General features: G+C 60.4%; 2 protein-coding genes across 10 annotated transcripts in view; one reads left to right on the top strand and one right to left on the bottom strand.

Moving 5' to 3' along the window:
- Positions 1-10: 10 nt before the first annotated feature.
- On the top strand, positions 11-3,501 carry Izumo4 (IZUMO family member 4). 8 transcript variants are annotated; one of them, XM_013505262.1, is made up of 10 exons: positions 11-404; positions 498-578; positions 664-735; positions 1,565-1,591; positions 1,670-1,762; positions 1,874-1,921; positions 2,008-2,022; positions 2,593-2,682; positions 2,927-2,941; positions 3,231-3,308. In XM_013505262.1, exons 1-8 carry the CDS (start codon positions 191-193, stop codon positions 2,679-2,681), a joined length of 639 nt encoding a protein of 212 aa, XP_013360716.1. In that variant the 5' UTR covers positions 11-190; the 3' UTR covers position 2,682; positions 2,927-2,941; positions 3,231-3,308. The 8 variants fall into 8 exon arrangements, 7 of the variants coding, with proteins under 7 accessions (XP_013360716.1, XP_013360717.1, XP_013360721.1 ...); XM_013505263.1 differs by having other exon boundaries at positions 12-404; positions 2,008-2,079; positions 2,665-2,682; XM_013505266.1 differs by having other exon boundaries at positions 18-404; positions 2,665-2,682.
- A 2,326-nt stretch (positions 3,502-5,827) lies between these two features.
- The window catches only part of Ap3d1 (adaptor-related protein complex 3, delta 1 subunit), a 40,349-nt gene continuing 26,549 nt past the window's right edge, over positions 5,828-19,627 (bottom strand). For both annotated transcript variants that reach the window (XM_005405921.2, XM_005405920.2), the window contains 23 exons: positions 19,296-19,345; positions 18,711-18,759; positions 17,443-17,588; positions 17,034-17,182; positions 16,710-16,940; positions 15,656-15,887; positions 14,622-14,767; positions 14,065-14,206; positions 13,484-13,555; positions 12,862-12,937; positions 12,534-12,736; positions 12,221-12,294; positions 11,691-11,871; positions 11,048-11,119; positions 10,606-10,713; positions 8,630-8,782; positions 8,420-8,467; positions 7,936-8,125; positions 7,486-7,574; positions 7,272-7,357; positions 6,594-6,715; positions 6,359-6,438; positions 5,828-6,015 (listed from right to left, as the gene is read on the bottom strand). In XM_005405921.2, the coding sequence (XP_005405978.1) occupies positions 5,920-6,015; positions 6,359-6,438; positions 6,594-6,715; positions 7,272-7,357; positions 7,486-7,574; positions 7,936-8,125; positions 8,420-8,467; positions 8,630-8,782; positions 10,606-10,713; positions 11,048-11,119; positions 11,691-11,871; positions 12,221-12,294; positions 12,534-12,736; positions 12,862-12,937; positions 13,484-13,555; positions 14,065-14,206; positions 14,622-14,767; positions 15,656-15,887; positions 16,710-16,940; positions 17,034-17,182; positions 17,443-17,588; positions 18,711-18,759; positions 19,296-19,345 (2,795 nt within the window). In that variant the 3' untranslated portion in view covers positions 5,828-5,919. The remainder of the gene's footprint in view (positions 6,016-6,358; positions 6,439-6,593; positions 6,716-7,271; positions 7,358-7,485; positions 7,575-7,935; positions 8,126-8,419; positions 8,468-8,629; positions 8,783-10,605; positions 10,714-11,047; positions 11,120-11,690; positions 11,872-12,220; positions 12,295-12,533; positions 12,737-12,861; positions 12,938-13,483; positions 13,556-14,064; positions 14,207-14,621; positions 14,768-15,655; positions 15,888-16,709; positions 16,941-17,033; positions 17,183-17,442; positions 17,589-18,710; positions 18,760-19,295; positions 19,346-19,627) is intronic.

The raw sequence follows: 19,627 nt of genomic DNA, 5'->3' as shown, positions 1-19,627 counted from the left end.
CTCGTGGGCGGGACCTGAGGGCGGAACCAGCGTCGTCGGTTGCCCGTTGAGACCGCGGAGGGGCGTGGCTGTGGGGGGCACGACAGGGGCCCCGCCCTAGGCCCGAGCGGACGCCGTTAGTTGGTGCGCGGCGTAGGGGCGTGGCGCGGGCGGCCGCCGTTGGTTGGTCGGCGGCAGGAGGGGGCGGGCCATGGCTCTACTACTGTGCTTGGGGATGACTGCCGCGCTGGCCCACGGCTGCCTTCATTGCCATAATAACTTCTCTGAGAAGTTCTTTTTCTACCGCCACCACGTGAACCTCAAGTCTTGGTGGGTGGGGGACATCCCCGTGTCGGGGGCTCTGCTCGCCGACTGGAGCCAGGACACAATGAGGGAGCTGCACTTGGCCATCCCGGCGGAGATCAGTGAGCGTGGAGCCCAAAGTGGGGAAGCCCCACGGTCCAGCGGGACCCCGGGCCTAGTAGAGCGGCTCACCGGCCTCCTCCTCCCACCCGCAGCCCGGGAGAATCTGGAGCAGGTGGCGAGAACTGTGTACCGGAAGATGGATCAGCTGTACCAGGGGAAGATGTACTTCCCTGGTAAGGTGCGGGAAGCTGAGGCAGGGACCTCCTACCTGCTCACCCACGTCATCCGAGCCTGACCTCCTCCTTCTGCCTCTGGCAGGGTATTTCCCCAATGAGCTGCGAGCCATCTTCCGCGAGCAGGTGCAACTCATCCAGAATGCCATCATCAAAAGTGAGCTGAGGAGGGGACGCTGTCCAGCGCCCCACAGCAGGGCGATGCTGGGGACCAGGACTCAGAGTTGGCAACTGCCCTCGGGCAGAAGGGGAAGGGAACAGCATCCCAGAAGGACACGCCAGCACCTCCCTGGCACTTGCCAAACTAATCTCCAGAGAGCCTGGGGGTGTTGCAGTCCCCATCCTCCACTCTGGAGTCCACCTCAGGGACCTCCTTCCCTCTGGATCGAGATGCCCAAGTGTGCTCATGCCCCCTCTAGCTGAGGGACAGGCTCTGAGCCTCTGGGCAAAGCCAGGGGTAAGTCTGGACCTGGTAAAATTGTGCCATCGAGCCGGGCGTGGTGGTGCACACCTGTAATCCCAGCACTTGGGAGGCTAAGGCAGGAAGATCACTGTGAATTTGAGGCCAGCATGGGCTACAAAGTGAGTTCAAGGCTGGCCTGAACTATATAGTGAAACTGTCTCAAAAAGACCCCCCCCCAAAAAAAGGTGGCATCCTTAGTTGGGCATGGTAGATGCCTGTCATCTCAATGTTCTGGGAGGCTGAGACAGGAGGATCATCTATTTGAGTCCAGCCTGGGCAAATTAGTGATTTAGCAATTTCTTGACTCAAAATATGTGGTTTTTGTTTTGTTTTGTGTTTTTGGTATTGGGAATTGAACTCAGGACCTCAGGCTTGCCAGGCAGGCACTATGCCACTAAGCTATATCCCTGGCCCTCTTGACTCAAAAACTGTATTTTGGGTATATAGCTCAATGCAAAAGGCTTGGGTTCAATCTGCATTTTACAAAAACAAACAAAAAAATGTTTGTCCTGTGCTCCCACAGGTCGCATCGACTGTCAGCGTCACTGTGGTGAGTGAGACCGGTCTAGGCGAAGGGGCAGAGTAAGCATCGGTGGCCTGGCCTGGAGGCCCGGGGAGCCTGCTGCAGCCTCTGATGTGTTGCAGGGATCTTCCAGTATGAGACCATATCCTGTCACAACTGTTCTGACTCGCACGTCGTGTGCTTTGGCTACAACTGCGAGTAGGGCTCGGGCACCAGCCCCACCTGCGCTGCAGGCTCCGGGCTCAGGGCTGGGCAGGGTGGGGCCTGGAGCAGTGGGTGTTGCCACCTCCAACCCCCCTGTCCTCACAGGTCCTCGGCACAGTGGGAGAAGGCTGTGCGGGGCCTTCTCATTTATATGTGAGTTGGGGTCTTTGGGCAGCCACGTGGAGGGGACACTTGACTGAGGCCTCGTTGTCCCAACTCCAAACCTGCTATCATTGCAGATCTAATTGGCACAAGTAAGTCCCCCACCCTCCGATCCAACACAAGTTTTGTCAGAGGCAGTGTGCATGTGTGTGAGTACCTCAGGGCTCTGTGGGGTTGGCGAGGGTCCCGGGGCCTGCAGAGGTGCAGTAGGGAGGCAGGACCTCACCCTGTCCCCTCGGTGGAGAAGGCAGCCCCCAGTCCTTTCTCTTTGGAGCTCTGAGCTCAGCTGGAGGAGTACAGAGCATCTAGCTAGGGTGCCCCCAGAAAGTCTAGTCTACCCTAGCCAGCCGTGGTGGCAAATGACTGTCATCCTAGCACTCCAGGAGGCTAAGGCAGGTGGCTCACATGTTCAAACCTCGTTTGAGCAGCTTAGCAACTTAGAATCTGTCTTTAAAAAAAAACAAGGGGCCGGGGATATAGCTCAGTGGCACAACTGCCTGCCTGGCAAGCGTAAGGTCCTGAGTTCGATTCCCAAAACAAACAAACAAACAGGCTGGAGATGTAGATGGAGCTCAGCATGAAGGCCCTGGGTTCCAGTAGTGGATGAAAAAAGGGGTCTAGTTTATCTTGAGTTGATTGGAGAGCTGTGGTCCTCGCCCCAGAAGAGAAGCTCCAGGGACACAGCCTGGGCTCCAGAGCTGGGGAATCTGACCTGAACCCCATGTATCTTTCAGACAGGACACCAGAATGAGGTAAGGCCTGGCCTTCTGGAGGAGGGGAGTAGGGGGTTGGGGAAAGGGTGCCGCAGGGTCCTCTGGTCAGTGGGGGCAGATGGGTGGAGGTGCTGGGCAGGGCAGGCACCGTGGGCCGAGATCCCTGTGCACCTGGAACTGCCGGCCAGCCGTTCTGCTTCCAAACCCATGTAACCCCCGAGTGGTCATCTCACGAGCAAACCATGCGCTCTTCTTCCTGCATCTCTTCGCATGGGACACGCAGAACCACCCCAGCCTTGTGAGTGACGGGAGACGGAAGTCACACAGAAGCAGGTGGCCCTGGGTTGGGGTGCACAAAACCAGGGATCACTGGCCACTTTGCCGCAGACCTCCTCATGCCCTGTCACACACAGTCCCAGGCACCTGGGTCATGAGGGGGATGGTGGGGGACCCCACGTGGTACTCCCTCAGGGACACAGCTGTGCACAGGACCACACATCCCAGCTGGGAGGTGGCCCAGGGCCCCTTGGCAGAGACCAGCCAGGGAAGGAAGGCCAGGAAGGCCTGAGGGTGTTGTGTGTCGCCAGTCTGATAGCACCAAGCATCTCGTGTCTGGAGCCCGGAGCCAACCTGACCTTGGAGAGTGCCTCCGAGTGTCTGACCGAGCACTGACAAGCTGCAGCCGTGGGGACCAGGACTCAGCTGGCCTGAACCGGCCTGTTCCTCTGCCTCGGGTCCCCTCCAGCCCCCAGAGGGGCCAGGCTGGGCTGGGGCAGGGCGGGGTGGGTTGTGTTTGTGTATAGCATCAGCTCCAGGCAGGGCCACCGGACCATTTATGATTAAAGTGCCTGACATTTCTCATGGACACAGTTCTTGTGCTGCCAGGAGAGATGGGGATGGAACCAGGGCCTTGTGCATGCTGGGCAAGGGGTCACCACTCAGCCACACCCCCGGCCCTTTTTGGAGACAGGATCTCATTAAATTGCCCAGGCCGGCCTTGAACTTGTGATCCTCTTGCCTCAGCTTCCCGGGTAGCTAGGATGACAGGCATGTGCCACTGCACCCAGCAAGGAATTCTTTTTGATGACACAAAATAAGGCTGTGGCTGGGTGAAGCCAGGTCAGCTTTCAGTGTGGTGGTCAGGTCACTTAAAGTGGACCCTGGCTATGGGAGCAGAGCTCGGCCCCGCACAGCCTTTCTCAGGGGAACCGACACTGGTCAGCTGCGGCCGGTTCTTCGTGGGTGGCAGAGCCTGGTGCGTGGGCTCGGTCCTCTTTCATTCTCCATGACCTGACCTGAGTTGGGCGGTTTCCTTTTGGTCCTCTTTCATTCTCTATGACCTGAGTTGGGCGCTTTCCTAGCTGTCTGTAGGTGCCCACCCTAGGGGGATGCTTGGGGGATTCTACCCGGTGCTCTTCTGCCCCAATTCCCGGGAGGCGTGGGCATTACGTAGACCAGTAGGTAGCAGGCTCAAGGGCTGCCCTGCCTGCCACAGACTAGAAAGTCAAGAGCCCCCCACACAAAGCCAGCTCTGCTCTCAGTGGCCATCGGCTAAGCAGGACTGCTGACCATGCCACGTCTGCGGTGCTAATGACCAATGCTGAGCTCTGAGGGTCCCAGCAGTGTGGGGTCAGCAGAATGGAGAGGCCCCTGGGTGAAGTTTTCAGCCAGTGTAGTTTTCCAGGAGGGGCGCTGGCATGGGGTGGGCATCCAGTCTGGCTGGCCCTTGGCTCCCAGACCTTTTTTTTTGTTTGTTTGTTTGTTTTTTCTGGTACTGGGAATCGAACTCAGGACCTGGCGCTTGCCAGGCAGGTGCTGTGCCGCTGAGCTAAATCCCCAGCCTCTCGTAGACGTTTTTTTATGAGACAGAGTCTCACTGTGTAGTCCGGTCTGGCCTTTAACTTGCTTATATAGCCCAGACTGGCCTGGAGCTCTCGGTGATGCTCCTGTCTCAGCCTCCGGTGTGGGCCACCATGCCTGGTGTGTGTGTCTGTCTTCTGGTAACCAGGCGGACTCTGGTCCACTGTCCCTGCTCAGTCACTCTCCCGTGGCCTTTTGCAGCCTCTGATCTTGTGCTCCTCCCCTCATAGCCCAGAGCTGAGGGCTCCCTAAGAAAGGCAGAGGAGGCAACAGTCCCCAAGGGTGGGGCAGGCGCCTGGATGGTGTGAAAGGAACCAGTCTCCCAGCACCTTGTGACCCTGAGCTGAGTGCTGACCACAGCCGAGGGCACGACGCGTGGAGACAGGGACAGGCAGGCGACAGCACATACAAACGTCAGTTTTGCAACTTTATTGGATCATCTTGACACAAAAATCATTACAGCAGCGTGATATGTCTCTCTTCTTTATACGGGAATGTCGATAGCAAATAATTGTTATGTAACACATCATACAATTTCAGAGTTCTAGAATCACAGCACGGGATTCTGTAATAGATTACTCTACATGCTAAAGTGACAATTGTCATCAAAAGGAACAGGTAGGACGCCGCAGACAGCGTCATCTCTGAGGAAAGTCTGAAGTGCCCGGCAAGGGTCCTCACCCTGCCACAGGCTGCTGTGCCGGAGATGGTGCTTTGGGGTCCGGCCAGGGGACATGGGCAGCTGCAGCCTCCCCTGTGGGGCTCCCAGCCCCGCCTGGACCCACGTAGGGGTGCCCCAGCGACGAGCTCGGGGCAGGGAACCGCCTAGTGCTGCCACCACACACCCAACAGCCCGCACAGACCGCCTTCTGTGGGACAAGAGCGCCAGGGTCCTCGCCCTCCCTGTCAGTGACTCTGCATGGCCAGGCCTGTGGCTGGGATCCCGGACCTGGCTGACGGCCCCCGGGCATGTAGACAGTGGATAATGCCACCACAGGCTCAGGGGACAGCAGCTGGGTGACAGTCACCTGTCACCTTCCTGCAGATGCCACCGGTCAGGACGGTTGGGGCGAAAGCAGCCAGCAGGGGTTCCATGAGCCCTGCCCTGTCTGCCGAGCACCCTGGTGCCCACCAGGTCCCGGCCCGGGGGTTCTACTGCTCCCTGGGGGCCCCTGCGGCAGAGCTGGGGGAGCCCCGCTGAGGGGCCGGCCAGGGCCTCCAGAAAGACGGCGGACAACCGAAACTAAGATACATCAAAGCAACACGGACCTCGGGTGTCTGCACAGTGGACGACGGTGGAGTTAAATTAATGCTGTGGCATGGGACAGTACACACGACAGGGAAGAGGCCAGGAGTGTCCGTCTGCGTGTCTGTGTGTCTGTCCATGGGGGCGTCCTCTGCGGGGCTCGGCGGCTCTCAGCACTGGGCCAGTGTCGCCTTCATCTCCTCTAGCAGGTTGCTCAGCAGCGTGGAGTCGCTGCACTTCCCGTCCACGGACACCGAGTGCTCGCCCTGGTGGGGAAGCGCGAGGTGGCAGCCCTGACTGCTGTCCCCTGCTGTCCCCACGGAGCCCCCACCCCTGCATGCTTTCCCCCTGCTCCTGGGCGTGTAGGCAGGGCTTCCGCCTGGAGCCGTGGCCCCAGCCCATTCTGGTTTTCGAGACGCTTTCTGGGGTATTATCACCCCAGGGAGCCCTGAGATGACACAGGTGACAGGTGAAAGCACACTGCGCTCATCTCTCCCCCCAGAGTGGTCACGGAGGCCAGCTGGTCTCACCACGGACCGCCGTCACTAGCGGCCCGGAGCTGCACGCCTGCTCCCTCCCAGCGGGGCTGTGGGGCAGGCCGGCCCTCACCTTCTTCACCAGCAGGCAGACGTGGTGGCCCTGGACGGAGCGGCTGTACATGGAGGCGCAGGAGTCCACTCGCTCCACCACTGCAAGGGAACCAGCAAGTGAGCCCCTAGGAGGGCCCTAGGAAGCCAGGCCACCGGCCAAGGTGGAGAATAGAGGGGCGGCCTGGGCCCGGGTGGGGTCTGAGGACCCCGAGTGTGGATGCTCTGTGTGGGGCTGGCGGCATCACACTCCTTACCGGAAAAATGGTGGTGAAAACAGATTTTTGCCAGAAGGTTCTGGAAGGACATACTGATCCCGTCCACTTTGATGGAGCTCATGCTCAGGTCTCCAGACTCCAGCAGCTTGGCAAACGCATCGCTGTGGGAAGGAGAAAGGACTGAAGGGGTGATGACGGGTGGGACCCAGACACAGACTCCAGGAGGGCTCGGAGAGTCTTGTGAAACAGTCTGGGCTAAACTGTCCTCAAGAAAGTCCTGGCACCGAAGCCATCACCCCCGGGCCTCCGAATGTAACTGTATTTGGAGTCAGAGTTTCTAAAGAGGTCACTGGGGAGCCAGGCACTGTCGCATGCCTGTTATCCCAGCACTTGGGAGGCTGAGGCAGAAGGCTTGCAAGTTGTGAGGCCAGCCAGGGCATCGAAAGTGACTTAGCAAGACCCTGTTTCAAAATAGAAAATAAAAAGGGCTGGGAATGTAGCTTAGTGCAAAGAGGTTCAATCCCTTGTACTGGAAAAAAGAAAGAGGCAAAAGGAGGTCACGCGCGTGGGCACCTTGCAGTCAGGACACACGTGCACATGGGGACAGCCCCGTGAAGGCACAGGAGAGGCCACGCTGGCAAATCAAGGAGGCTGGGACCAGCCCTGGACGCCTTGGCCCCGGACTCCACCGCCAAGGCCGCGAAGTCGCGCACGCACCTGTAGCAGGGCGTGGTGACCAGATAGGAGCTGCAGCTGAAGTGCAGCCTGAAGTCCAGCTTCTCGTGCGTGGCCCCGTCGGCATCCTGTGGGGGGGGAGGCGGCTGAGTGTGCGGGACCCCAGGGCGGTGCTTGCTGCCCCTGGGGACGCCTCACTGGAGGGGGTGAAAGGGACGTGGAGCTGGCAGGGCTGTGGGCTCCCAGTGGCGTGTACCTTGGCGATAAAGGACAGGGTGCCCTTGAGCTTCTGGGCCATGATGATGCTCTGGATGGTGAACACGAACTGCGCTTCGTTGGAGACGCCTGGTGGGGATGAGAGCGGCGGGCCTGAGGCACAGTGGGGCCCGGCGGGGCCGTCTGCCGCCAGGGCCAGTTTTCAACTCCCACGGCCGATAGGGAGCTGGGCTCAGGACCCAGACAGTGCCAGGGATACAGGGGCAGGAACATGGGGCTACTGTCCCCAAATGGGCCTGGGCCTGGCCCTGTCTGATTGGTGAGGCTATCCTGGACAAAGAATGCCCAGGGCCTCGGCGGGGGTCCTAACTGCAACCCACCGCAGTCACCGCGTCTCTCTGAGAAGAGCAATGAGACCTGATGTTTGTGACCTTAAAGTCACCCCAGGACTGAGGGGACAAGGGAGAAGGCAAAAGGAGCCCGCACTCACCTGGGGGCAGCTGGAAAGGCACGGGGACGCCGTCGTGCACAGACGAGCCTTCCGGCCGGGCCATCTTGGTGTTGAGCGAGTCCAGAACGTTGAGTTCCATGTTCTTGAGGAAGCTGCTGCTCTGGTTCTCCAGGATGACAGACACGGTGACCTGGCTGTCCTTCTGCAGGCTGGCCTGGACGTCGTACGTCTGTGCCGTGCAGGGCATGGGGTCAGTGGGGTGGGCAGGGCCCTGGGGTCTGGGGTGGGAGCTCATCGCCAGGGACTGGAGTGCTAATGCGTGCTTTGCCGTGACGCAGAGCCGTGTGCTTACGGCGTGCGAGAGGGACCAGGCCCGGGGCCTCCGCAATGACACGGCCAGAAGCACGGCTGGGTCTGGGTGGTGCTGGGGTGATAGCGCCCTGGGATGATGTCCAGGAGCCTCGGGAACCCATGCAGTGGCTGCCGGCCCCTCAGGTCCTTCTGCAGAGTGGGCGTCACTCACCATTTTGATGTAGGAATTCTCCGCAAGGAGGCAGTAACTGGACATGGGCTGGGGAGGGAGAGAATGTGCCAGCTGTGGTGACGAGGACCCAGGCCCGGGCGCTGCACAAGCTTGGGGGTGAGACACAGAGGCCTCTGCAAGCTCCAGGTCCCCACAGGCTGGGGACGGCTAAGCAGGTGCCTGAGCTGGAGAGGGGCTCGGGTCGCTCACCGGGACGGGCTCCTCCTCGGCCGCGCCGTTCTCCACTGGCTCCGCCGCCGCCGCCTCCTCCTCGGGCTCCCGCTGCTTCTTCTTAACCTTCTTCTTGTCTTTGGTCCTCTCCTCCTTCTCCTTCTTGTGCTTCTTCTTATGCCTGGAGGATTTCTGTGGAGAGAGGGGGGCTCAGCTCCCAGACTTCTCTTTGGGGAACAGCACCGCAGTGTGCGATCTCTCTCCCCCCGTCACGTGGAGGGGCCGTGGGGACCGATGACATCAAGGCAAGGGGTGCAGAGGGATGGCAGCACCAGAAGTCCTCAGCCCCACCCCTGCCGGGCCAGACCAGGCCAGGCCTGGCTGCGATGAGGACTGGGAACACAGGTCAGCGGTGGGAACCACGCTGCTCAGGAGAGCGGGGCCTGGGGAACAGCACGGCGCCCCCTGCCTGCCCTGGCCACACTCCAGCGGGAGGAAACCCCGAGGAGGGGCAAGGGCAGCTGACGGGGACAGCCCTGGGGCTCGTGGGTGGACAGTGGGCACAGTGAGGTCCATCCACGTGCTTGGACAGCACTAAGCCAGGAAAGGAGGCTGTGACACTTGCCATGGCGGGGAGGGACCTTGAGGTCACCACGCTCAGTGAGACGCCAGACACTAGGGATGTGCAGCGTGGGCTCCATGGACAGGAAACGCCCAGGACAGGCGGCTCCAGAGACAGGAAGTAGACTCAGGGGTTCAGGACTGGGGAGGACAGGGTGACCGCTCGTAGGGACGCATGCGGCTTCCTCTGGAGTTAACAGTGTATTCTGGCATTAGAGTTAGACGGAGGTGATGGTTTTACAGCCCTGTTAATATACTACCTGCTACTGTCCATACATGGTTAGTATACCGAATTCCTTCGAGCCACATTCTTAACCCTTTTAGAATTTTTTTTGTTTTGGTTTTTTTGAGACACACTGGGCTCAAACTGTTGTCTCTTCTGCCTCACCAAACTAAACACTTTATTTTTTTGTTCTTTTTTTTTTTTTTGGTACCAGGAATGTTGTTGTTTTGAAACAGGGGCCCACTATGTAGTTTAGGCCGTCCCTGAACTCATCATGGACCCCAGGTTGGCCTCAAACTTGTGGCAATCCTCTCACCTCAGCCTCCCTGGTGCTGGGATTACAGATGTGCACCACCACGGCTGGCCCACAAAACCATACATATTTTATTTTATTTTATTTGTTTTACTTTAATTATTTTATTTTATTTATTTAATCTATTTAATTTAACTTATTTATTTCTGGTATTTTGTTGTTGTTGTTGTTGTTTTCAGGTACCAGGAATCGAACTCATGACGTTGCGCTTGCCAGACAGGCACTGTGCCCCTGAGCTAAATCCCCAGCCCCTGTATTTATTGTATTGTATTGTATTGTATTGTATTGTATTGTATTGTATTGTATTGTATTTTTGGTACTGGGAATCAAATCCAGGGCCTCAGGCTTACTAACCAGGTGCTGTGCCAATGAGCTACATCACTGGCCCCAAACCACGCATTTTAAAAAGGCTGGGGGCTGCTGGGTGTGGTGGAACACACCTATATAATCCCAGCCTATGGGAGGCTGAGGTATGAGTTCAAGGCTAGCCTGGACCGCATAGGAAGAGCCAGTCTCAAAAACCAAACCAACACTTGCCTAGCATTCATAAGGCCCTGAGTTCAGTCCCCAATACCACAAAGGAAAAAAAAAAAAAAGAAAGAAAGGAAAGAAGGAAACAAACAAACCCAAAAAGCTTCAGTAAATATATAAATCTGTTACTGAAAAAACAAACACAAAAATAACAGCGGCACAAAGGCCCTGAGAAGGGGCCTGGCTGTGCCACCACCCCTCAGGAGGCGAGCGGCTGCCCTGTCCCACCCCTTGTGGCAGGGCCCAGCCCCTGTGCGCACGGTCACTTCCGTGAGCCCGGCCCTTCCTGCCCACAGCCCATTGCCTCCGCCTGCCGTGGCCCCTCACCCTCTCTGGGTCCCGCTCCGTGTCATCGTCCTCGTCCTCTGCCTCCTCTCTCCTGGGTCCCTCGCAGGTGTCCTCAGGGGCGGTGACCGCACTCACACTGAGCTCTTCCTGCAGGGAGCCGAGAGGGCCGGGGGCTCACAGCTCGGTGGGAGAAGGGGGGCCTTGAACACCACCCAGCAGGCCTGGAGGAGCCAGGGGCCCCACGGGACGCAGAGCTGTGGACAGTGGCCCTGGATAGCTGCCCTTTCTGCCTCAGTGGGCCTGGGCAACTGCTAGGTGCCACAGGAGCATCAGGAGGCCAGGAGAGGGGAGGGGACGCCAGCCTGGCAAGGACACTCCACAGAGCCGGGCTCTGGGCCTGCGCCCAGGACCAATAGGGCGGTGCCCACCCACCACCCACCCCTGCACCTGGTGTCCAGGTGAAACGTCTGCCAGCTCTTACCGTGGGCGGGATGGGGGCGGGGGCGGGGGCAGGAGGTGGGGTGGTGGACAGCCAGAAATCCAAGTCCTCGGCCTAAAACCACAGGAAGACGGTTTCAGCGGGAGGACAGCCCTGAGAGGGGAAGTGACAGGGACAGCAGAGCTCTGGCCTCACAATGCTGCCCTTCTTGTCCCTGGCGGTCCCACCAGGCCCACGCACGGCTGGCTGCTCTGTGGCACATGCAATGAATAGCTCTGGCCACTGCGTTCACAGACCACTCACAGATCCACACAACGTGTGCTGCGTCCCAGGAGGGTGGCCAAGCCCTAGCTGGGAAGGGCCGTGTGGACAGTGTGTGGGGAGTGAGGCTGCTCCACAGCAAAGCCATGTGGCCACGTGTGGCTCCTTAAAAGCCCAGTCCCTTCAGATAACAGCTGTAGGTGGCCGCTCAGGAAAATGCCCGGGGGGCGGTGGCTCAGCACCTACAGGCTGAGCCCTGCCTGGGGCCTGGCTACCTACCCTTCTGCAAGCCTTGTGGGCATCAGCTGCGGACCTCACCCATGCAGGCCCATGCTCTGTGGTCTCGGTGACCACGCTACCCCGAGCCTCCCAGGACCCCAAGGCAGTGGCAGGACAGGACCAGGCCCAGCCTGGCACCACGTACCTTCTTCCCCTTCTCTTTTTTCTTCTCTTTCTCTCTCTCTTTCTCTTTGTGCTTCTTTTCTTTCTTCTTGGGTTTCTTGCTCTTCTTTTCTACCACAGGGACGTCCTCTTTCTCGGGGGATTTCAAGGTCTCGGCATTTCTGTGTTTCTGGACAGGCAGCTTCTCGCTGTCTGCCAAGGGCCTTGGGACAGGAGGGAGCCGCTCACCAGACGGATGTGCGAGTTCACAGGGCGCCACGTGTGCCCGGGAGGGCTCCGTCCACAGGAACACAGGATCTGCTACCCCCCCGAGTCCCCTACACCTGGCCAGTGGGCCTCGGCCTCAGCAGGGCCCCTGCACCCGCTCTGCTGCCCAAGGCCCGGGGACCTTCCTGGTCCCCAGGGATGAAGACTTCAGAGCCCTCACTGGCATCCCGGCCCAGATGGTCACTGCCCGCCCCGGCACACCCGAGTGAGTGTAGCGTCTGGCTAGAACACAGCCCATCTGTGGCCACCGCAGGGCACCAGCAAAACTGCCTGGCCCTCACTTACTTGTCTAGGTCAATGTCCAGGGCCCTGTATGGGTCATTGGGGTCTTTGTCGTCCTCATCACTGGGCAGGGCATTCTGAGAGGACAGGGAGGAACCAGGGTCCAGTTAGCAGCACCAGGGGGTCCTGGCAGCATCCCCTTCCAAGCACAGCTGCCTGGAGTGGTCAGCTCCGTGTCCCCGAGGCAGGCCAGGCTGGCTTGGTAGCCTCTCCGTGACCCCATCCAGCCAGGCAAGACAAGCCGGTGTCCCAGAGGCCAGCAGCTCTGGACGAGGATGTGACATGAGGGTGACACGCCATACCCGGTGGGACTGACCTCGGGCATCTCCTCGGTGACGATGTCCACCTGCTGGGCAGGGGCGATGTCCTCGTCGCTCTCGGTGGGCAACGAGCTGTGGCGGCGGTGCCGGCCCTTCTTCTCCTTCTCCTTCTTCCTGCGCTTCTTCTTGTCCTTCTCCAGTCGCTGTCGGTGCCTGCGCTCCTCCTCCAGCTTCACGTACTGCTCGGACATGGGCATGCCTGCAGGGACGGGGGGACGTGCGGCCAGTCACCCCACCCAGGCAGGAGCCTCCTCTGGGCACAGGGACAGAGAGAGGGGTCCCACAACCCACAGGGCTCAGAGTAACTAGAAGGCAGACACTTGCCTGGAACTTTCAGGGGCACAGAAAGGTCGATCTGCACCACGGGGATGTGCTCCACACCCGGCGCGTCCTGGTACCGCTGCGAGAGCAACGTGGGCGTCACAGGTGCCCGGACTCCTGGGCACACAGGGACTGGGAGGGAGGCCCTCCCAGGAGCCCAGACACAGCTCCTCTTTCTCTACGCCCCTCCCTAAGGACAGGGAACCATCACAGGGTGGGACACCAGAGTGAGGCATGTCACAGTGAGGGTCAGAGCGCTCGCCAGATTTCCCATCTGTACCCTGCTTTCCGAGTGGGGACAGTGACGCAGGCCTGAGCCATGGGCCTGACCTGGGCGGGGGTGGGAGGATTAGTCAGGGGGTGCTGGTGTGGGCCGGAGGCTCTTCATGGTCCTACCCAGTCACGTGACAAACCCCTCCCGCCTCCCCGGGGACCTGCCTGAGAGGGGATGCACCGGGCACGAGTGCCAGCGCGAAGCACAGGCTGCGCAAGGCAGCGCCTCCTGGGGGCAGACGGTGGAGGTCACCTGAAGACGGCAGGCGCTGCCGGGCCCTGTCAAGACCAGACAGGTGGCCAGGGCCGGGAGGCTGTGTGGTGCTGTCCCACATGCACAGGGGCAGCTCACCTTCTGTGGGGAGGGAGAGCTCTTGATGTAGAAGGGGTTGTTGGCTTGTTCCTGTTTCCGGGCCTCTCGTCGCTGTGGGGACAAGAGCCACGTGAACCCCTCTGACAGGTCCCCATGTGCCGGCGTGGGGATGAGGCCCACGCTCTTCTCACTCTGGGCTTTGCCAGACACAGACCCCCAGGCTCCCGGGGACGAGGCGATGTCAGGAGAGGCATCAGCACCAGGAGGCGGATGACTACTTCCATCCAAGCAGTGGCAGGCAGGGCAAGGGGCCGCCCCTCTCCAGGAAGAGAGCAGTCTGACACCCGGGAGCGGCAGCGGGGTACAGAGGGAGCCGGGGCCCTTCTCGTCCCTGCCCTCCTCGGGGCTGCTCGGACAGCGCACATGGCTGAACTGTCTCCCAGTGGCAGCTAGGATGAGGCCACTCAGGAGGCATGGGTGTTGGGGTGCCCGGGAGGACAGGGGGACACAAACCCGCTATGACAGCTCATGTGTGGGCCTGGGCTCAGGAGCCTGCACGTGCACGGGGGCACGGCCCCAACACCGCTGGGAGGAGGGCATGAGGCCGCAGTGCCACTCACCCGGGCCAGCTCCTCCTCGTCTACCTCAGGGTGACGGTGCCGCGCCTGCCTCTGCTCCTCGTCGTGGAAGATGGCCTTGGGCTTCTCATCCTCAGACTCGCTGTCTGAGGGTGGCTCGTTAATCCAGGCATCAAGGTCCAGACTGTACCAGACAGGGAGGTCAAGGGGAGGTCACAGAGCCCATCGGCAACAGAGCACGGCCGTACCAGCATGACCCAAAGCGTCTGCCCTAAGTGGCAGCCACCACGCGTCCAACTGTGTGACACCTTGAACAATACATCCACCAGCCATGTGGCCAGTCAAGGCAGGGACATTACTGCCTCTGAGAGCAGACCTGGAGATGCAGGAGGGCTGGTAGCCCGTGAGGTCACAACGGGACCAGGCAGAGCCTGGGAGCCTGCATGTGTGCGCGTGCGTGCATCCCCTCCCCCCTGCCACCTCTCCCAGCGGACAGCTACCCTGGGCCGGTCCCACCACCCCCACTGCCGCTCCCGGCACAGGGGTGCATTCAGCAAGCTGCAGCCGCTGGCCCCCGCCCTGGCTCTCTCCGTCCTCACCCTTCCGGGACCGGGACTTTCTTCTGGGCCTTGGGGGCCACTGGGTTCAGCTCCCCGGCAAAGAGAGCGCTCACTTCCTCTGCCACAGGCACACCCTTGGCCTGCAGCTTCTGCACATGCTTGACCAGCTGCAAGATGCAGGACGCCTGGGGGGAGACAGGGGTCACTTCGCTGGCCAGCGTCCCAGGGGTAGCAATGCCCACTGGCCACAGAGACTCAGGCAACCTCTGTTGCTGTCTTTTTCCTTTTTTTCTCCTTACATTCTGGGGATCGAAGCCAAGGCCTTTCCTCTGAGCTACACTCAACCTCTTTTTTGAGACAGGCTCTTGCTAAGTTGCTCAGGTTCGGTTTGAACTTGTTATCCTCCTGCCTCAGCCTCCCAGAGTGCCAGGGTAACAGGTATGCACCACAATGCTTGGCTTGCTGCTGTCTTTAAACGGGAGGAGAGGGACAAATCTATTGGGGGTTTGTGACAAGAAGGAGCTTGCTCTAGCAAAACACCCCGTGCCAGGCCTGCAGTGTGCACCATGCCGCCTCCTGTGGGCGATGGCTCTGGCCACTCAACGTCTGTGCAAGTCTAACTCACACTGGGAATGGCCCCGGCCACGGCCTTGGACCGCAGGGACCACATGCTACAGGCGACCACAACGGGTATGCACACCTCTCGGCTGGGGCTCCTCGCTGTCACACAGGCCAGTACCACATCTGCTCTCTTCCCTGGGCTGGACAGGCAACCACCCACCTCAGGCCAGCCGTCAGACCAGCTCGCTGAGAACCTCTGCTGGCATCAGGAGGAGTCACGGCCACCAGCCTGACGCCGAGGCTGTCACCCCAAGCTCCTCCTGCCTGCTGTCGCTCAGCCCAGCTGCACCAGGGCAAGGAGCAGCACCCCCACCCACAGAGCTCTGTGGTTATTTCTGAGGCTGCTGCCCACACCTAAGATACCTGCAGCTCAGTGGGGCAGAGCCATAAAGGCGTTAATCAACTCGCGTGCAACAGGGACAATACGCACGGCAGACGCAGACCGCGCTCACCCGCTCCTGCACCTCCAGGTCGGCGCTCTGCACGAACTGCGGCAGCCGCTCCACCATGAGCTGCGTCACCTCCTGCGCCGCCTCGGCCTCCGCGGCCTGCTCCTGCTGCTGCAGGATGGATGCGTACAGCTTCACCACGTTCTGCACGTACACCGCCTGGATGTGGCCAGGCAGCGTGGTCACCTTGGGCCGCAGCATGGCCTCCAGGGTCTGGTGGGGCTCCTGCAGGTGCCTGGAGGACAGGGGCCACGGTGAGGCCTCCCCAGCGGGGCACTGGGAAAGGGACGTGGGGGCTGCACCACAGCGCCACCTTGAGAGTTCTGCTCCCTGAGCAGGTACAGGGGACAGACAGGACTTGCAAGAGCCCGGAAAAACAAATGGCCTACAAAGTGGACTAATGAAAGTAGGGCACAGACATGCTGATCTCAGAGCAGTGGGGCAGAGAAGGGGCAAGAGAAAAGAGGGCAGGAAACTCTAACCAGCCCCATGGCAGGCTGAGCAGGAATCTAGAACCGTAGCAGGGGAGTCAGAAAGGACATGGGAGCCTGGCATAGTGGCGTATGCCTGTAATCCCAGTATTTGGGAGGCTGAGGCAGGAGGATCACTTTGAGTTTCAGGCTAGCCTGGGCTACATAGTGAGTTCAAGGCCGACCTGCATTGCATAGCGAGACCCTGTCTATAAAAAAATTAAGAAGGAAAGGCCCAGTGACTGCAGGCAATAAACTTGTGCGGCCTTACCTGCTGACTTTTGATTTGTTCCTTTGTGACCAAAAACTATTTATCTATAAACTTTTCCCCTTAAGACAATGGCAGGACTATGCCTGTGGGCTGCACCCCTTTGAGGTTCCAGAGCTAAAGCACCCTCTCTGTGTTCAGCAGGTCCACTTGTGGCAGACACAGCAGCCAGGACTGGGCAGGGAATAGCCAGGGGCAGCAGGGTTAGGGAGACAACAGGGATCCCACACTGCTTGCTGGGCCAGGCCCTGCGCAACGTGCAGTCAGACGTCATGTCCCTTCCTCTGGTCCTACCATCAGGGTCCCCGAACCCACTCACTCTGAGAACTCCCCGCAGATCCAGGCGGCGGCGTAGAGCACCTCGCAGATCCCGTTCCGCTGGGTGCTGCTGGCCACCAGGTGGGCGCTGTCGAGCAGTGCGGACATCTGGGACACAGCGAACTTGCGGATGGCCTTCACGCGGATGGCCACATCCAGCATCTGTGCGGCGATGAGGTGGCCGTGGCGGGTCCCCTCCAGCCTTGTCAGCTCCACCAGAATGCTGATGTACCTGTGAGTGGAGGGACCCGTAAGAGGCACCCACTGGAGTGCAGCGACACCGCCCGCCCCAGCCGCGGACCGGCGAGGCACAGCAGGCACGGACCACTCGAAGTTGGTGATGTACTGGTAGTTGGACTGGCTGCAGATGTCGATGATCTTGGTGAGCAGCTCATCGCGGTAGGTGGTGCCCTCAGCCTTGTCCACATGGGTCATCAGCCTCTTGACAATCTCCATCAGGTTCTTCTTAGACACCTGGGGACACAACAGGTGAGGGGCTGGCACCGAGGGACATGCACAAGAAGTTCAGGCCACAGGAAGGTCAGCCGGTGTGTTGGCCACCGCAGGCTGTGGCCCTACCACACCCCAGTCCAGACAGGGCCTTAGGACAGGCCAGCCCGGGGCGGGTGACCCTCTCTTGGTCCCAGGGGCTCCCAGCCGCCTGCTGACCAACCCTGCCCAGGAGGGGACTCGGGAGACCGAGACCTAAGGAGGGAGGAGCGGGGCGGGCGCACCATCCCGTAGAGCAGGTCGAGGGCTCGCAGCCGGATGGACTCGTCCTTGTCGTCCAGGCACTGTAGGATGAGGTCCTTGTGGGACTGCACGGACTTGGGGTGCGTCCTCAGGATCTTTGACATGGCCAGCAGCCCCAGGTACTTAACTGCGGGGAGACCGAGAGGATGTGGGCCCTGGGACACAGTACGATGCCAGTGCCACAGGGCAGCATGGGCTGCGCAGGAGGTACTGGCACCATGTCTGGCTGCTGCCTGGCCCCAAGAGCTGGGGTGCAGCTGAGACATGGCCCCTGGCCAATGGTTGCTGTGGGCCCACCCTACAGACCTGGGTGCAGGCTGTACACCGCACGCCCTGGGAAGCTCAGTCCACACGCAGGACTCTCCAGGGGCAGTGGGAGATGCGCATCCTGGCAGGCAAGGGAAGGACACCACAATCTCCGCCTGCAGGAGACCTCCGGAATCCCACCCGCCTACCCTCCTCTTCCTGTTGCCAGGGCATGACGATGCTTGCTAGTTCCCGCCGGCCTTCGCACCACCCAGCACAGGGAAAGATCCACACCCCGGCAGGGTCTGTGAACCCTGTGTGGTCTCTCAGGCCTCAGCCCTCAGTGTCTACTCCGAGCAGCCCACACCGGGCCCATAAAGGACAGCACAGCTAAGCCTGAGGTGTCAGGCAGACACTGTGGGGACCGGGAGCCTGGAGCCACAGCCTGGGCTTCTCCGATGAGGTCCCACCCCAGGGGACCGCTCCACCCACCCATGGATCAGCCGCAGGGGCACTGGTGCAGCCACACAGGGCGAGCACTTGCTCTGAAGACTGTGGGGCCGCCAAGGCAGGGAACATGTCCTCGCTGCCCCCAAGACAGGAGTCTGTGCTCTCATCTCTGAGTTGAAAGGCAGGGACTCAAAGCGGCCACCGCAAACGTCCCCCTGGCTGGGAGGTAGCCCTGCCTGAGCTACATTCTGCCCAGGATCGGCCCAGAGAAGGCCCAGAGGTGGCGCGGCTACTGAGGGCTGCCCAGGGCTGCCATGTGCATTCGTCCTGCCTGCTGGGGACAGAGACATCCGAGCGTGGCTCTGCCACTGCCGAGACCTCTCTGTGCAGTGTCCTGGTTAAGCCGCGTGTCCCCAGAGACAAGCACACACAGCCTCCACCCTCAAAGCCCCTGAGGAGGACCCCAGGCATCGTAAGGCTCCTGTCTCCTTCTGATTCCGCAAAGGCTATGGAACACGGGAAACGAGAGCGTGGGGGCGCGGGGAGCACTTACGGTTCTGATCGGAGTCCTCTATCAATATCCTTAATTTCTGAACACAGAGCTGGAGAAAGGAAAACCCACTGGATTACAACCTCCAAGAGCAAAAGTAAACCCCACCGCCTCTGGGCCTGCCCCAGGGCCCCGGGGTCTTGAAGCTGCAGGGTGGGGACTGGAGGGTGGCCCAGGCCCGTCCCTGTTCGGCATAGTCACGCCAAGAAGGACAAGTCAGACACCCCTGGTGGACAGGCTGTGCTTCAGGGAGGGGCTGGGCCTCAGGGCCTCCTCTCCACATTTGTTGTGTGACTAGACGGAGCCTGGAGGTGACTGTTCCATCGGCCTCTGGGTTATCAGGGAGCAAGGGGATGAGGCTTTGTATGAATGCCACAGGCTCGGGGACATAGGACAGTGGTCTTCAATGATGAGCCAGTGACACCTACAGGGCCCCAAGGCCTCAACTGTTCTCCTGATTCCAGAGCAGGGGACGCAGAGGTGCCCCAGAGGAGTGGGCGTCAGGGCCACTGCTGGCTCGGGGCATCCACTCCCTCAAAGCCCCCGGGGCTTCCCCATGGCAGGGGCCTGGCCGGCCCTGCAACGCACCTGGATGCTGGCACTGTGGTTGGGCATCCCGGAGGACAGAGAGATGAGCACTGAAACAGAGGGTCCAGTCAGCCGCGAGGGCCAGGCAGCCGGCAGCCTGCCGTCCCGCACTCCTGCCCAGGCAGAGGGCGCGAGGGCCGAGGCCTCTGAACCAACCTGCTCTGTCCACGCGGTGTCTAAGCGAGCGCTCAGAAGGCAGCTGCCCCAGTGGCACCCGCGCACCTTGGCCTGACAGGAGGGGCTCTGGTTTTAACCACAATGCTAACAGTGCGGTTCACGCTCGGCCCCTGCTGGCAGCGAGGTCATGTACCCCTCATTTTTTTTTTTTTTTT

Source organism: Chinchilla lanigera, unplaced genomic scaffold (genome assembly GCF_000276665.1).
Source record: "Chinchilla lanigera isolate Chin_1 unplaced genomic scaffold, ChiLan1.0 scaffold00094, whole genome shotgun sequence".
Taxonomy (NCBI): Eukaryota; Metazoa; Chordata; class Mammalia; order Rodentia; family Chinchillidae; genus Chinchilla; species Chinchilla lanigera.
This window is presented reverse-complemented; position numbering and strand designations above follow the sequence as displayed.

Bases quoted from the DNA above. Each gene is read 5' to 3' on its own strand.
- Izumo4 (XM_005405931.2), top strand. From the start codon at position 191: ATGGCTCTACTACTGTGCTTGGGGATGACTGCCGCGCTGGCCCACGGC. The intron at 736-1,564 runs GTGAGCTGAGGA...GTGCTCCCACAG, and splicing joins CCAGAATGCCATCATCAAAA to GTCGCATCGACTGTCAGCGT. The intron at 1,592-1,686 runs GTGAGTGAGACC...GATGTGTTGCAG, and splicing joins CGACTGTCAGCGTCACTGTG to GGATCTTCCAGTATGAGACC.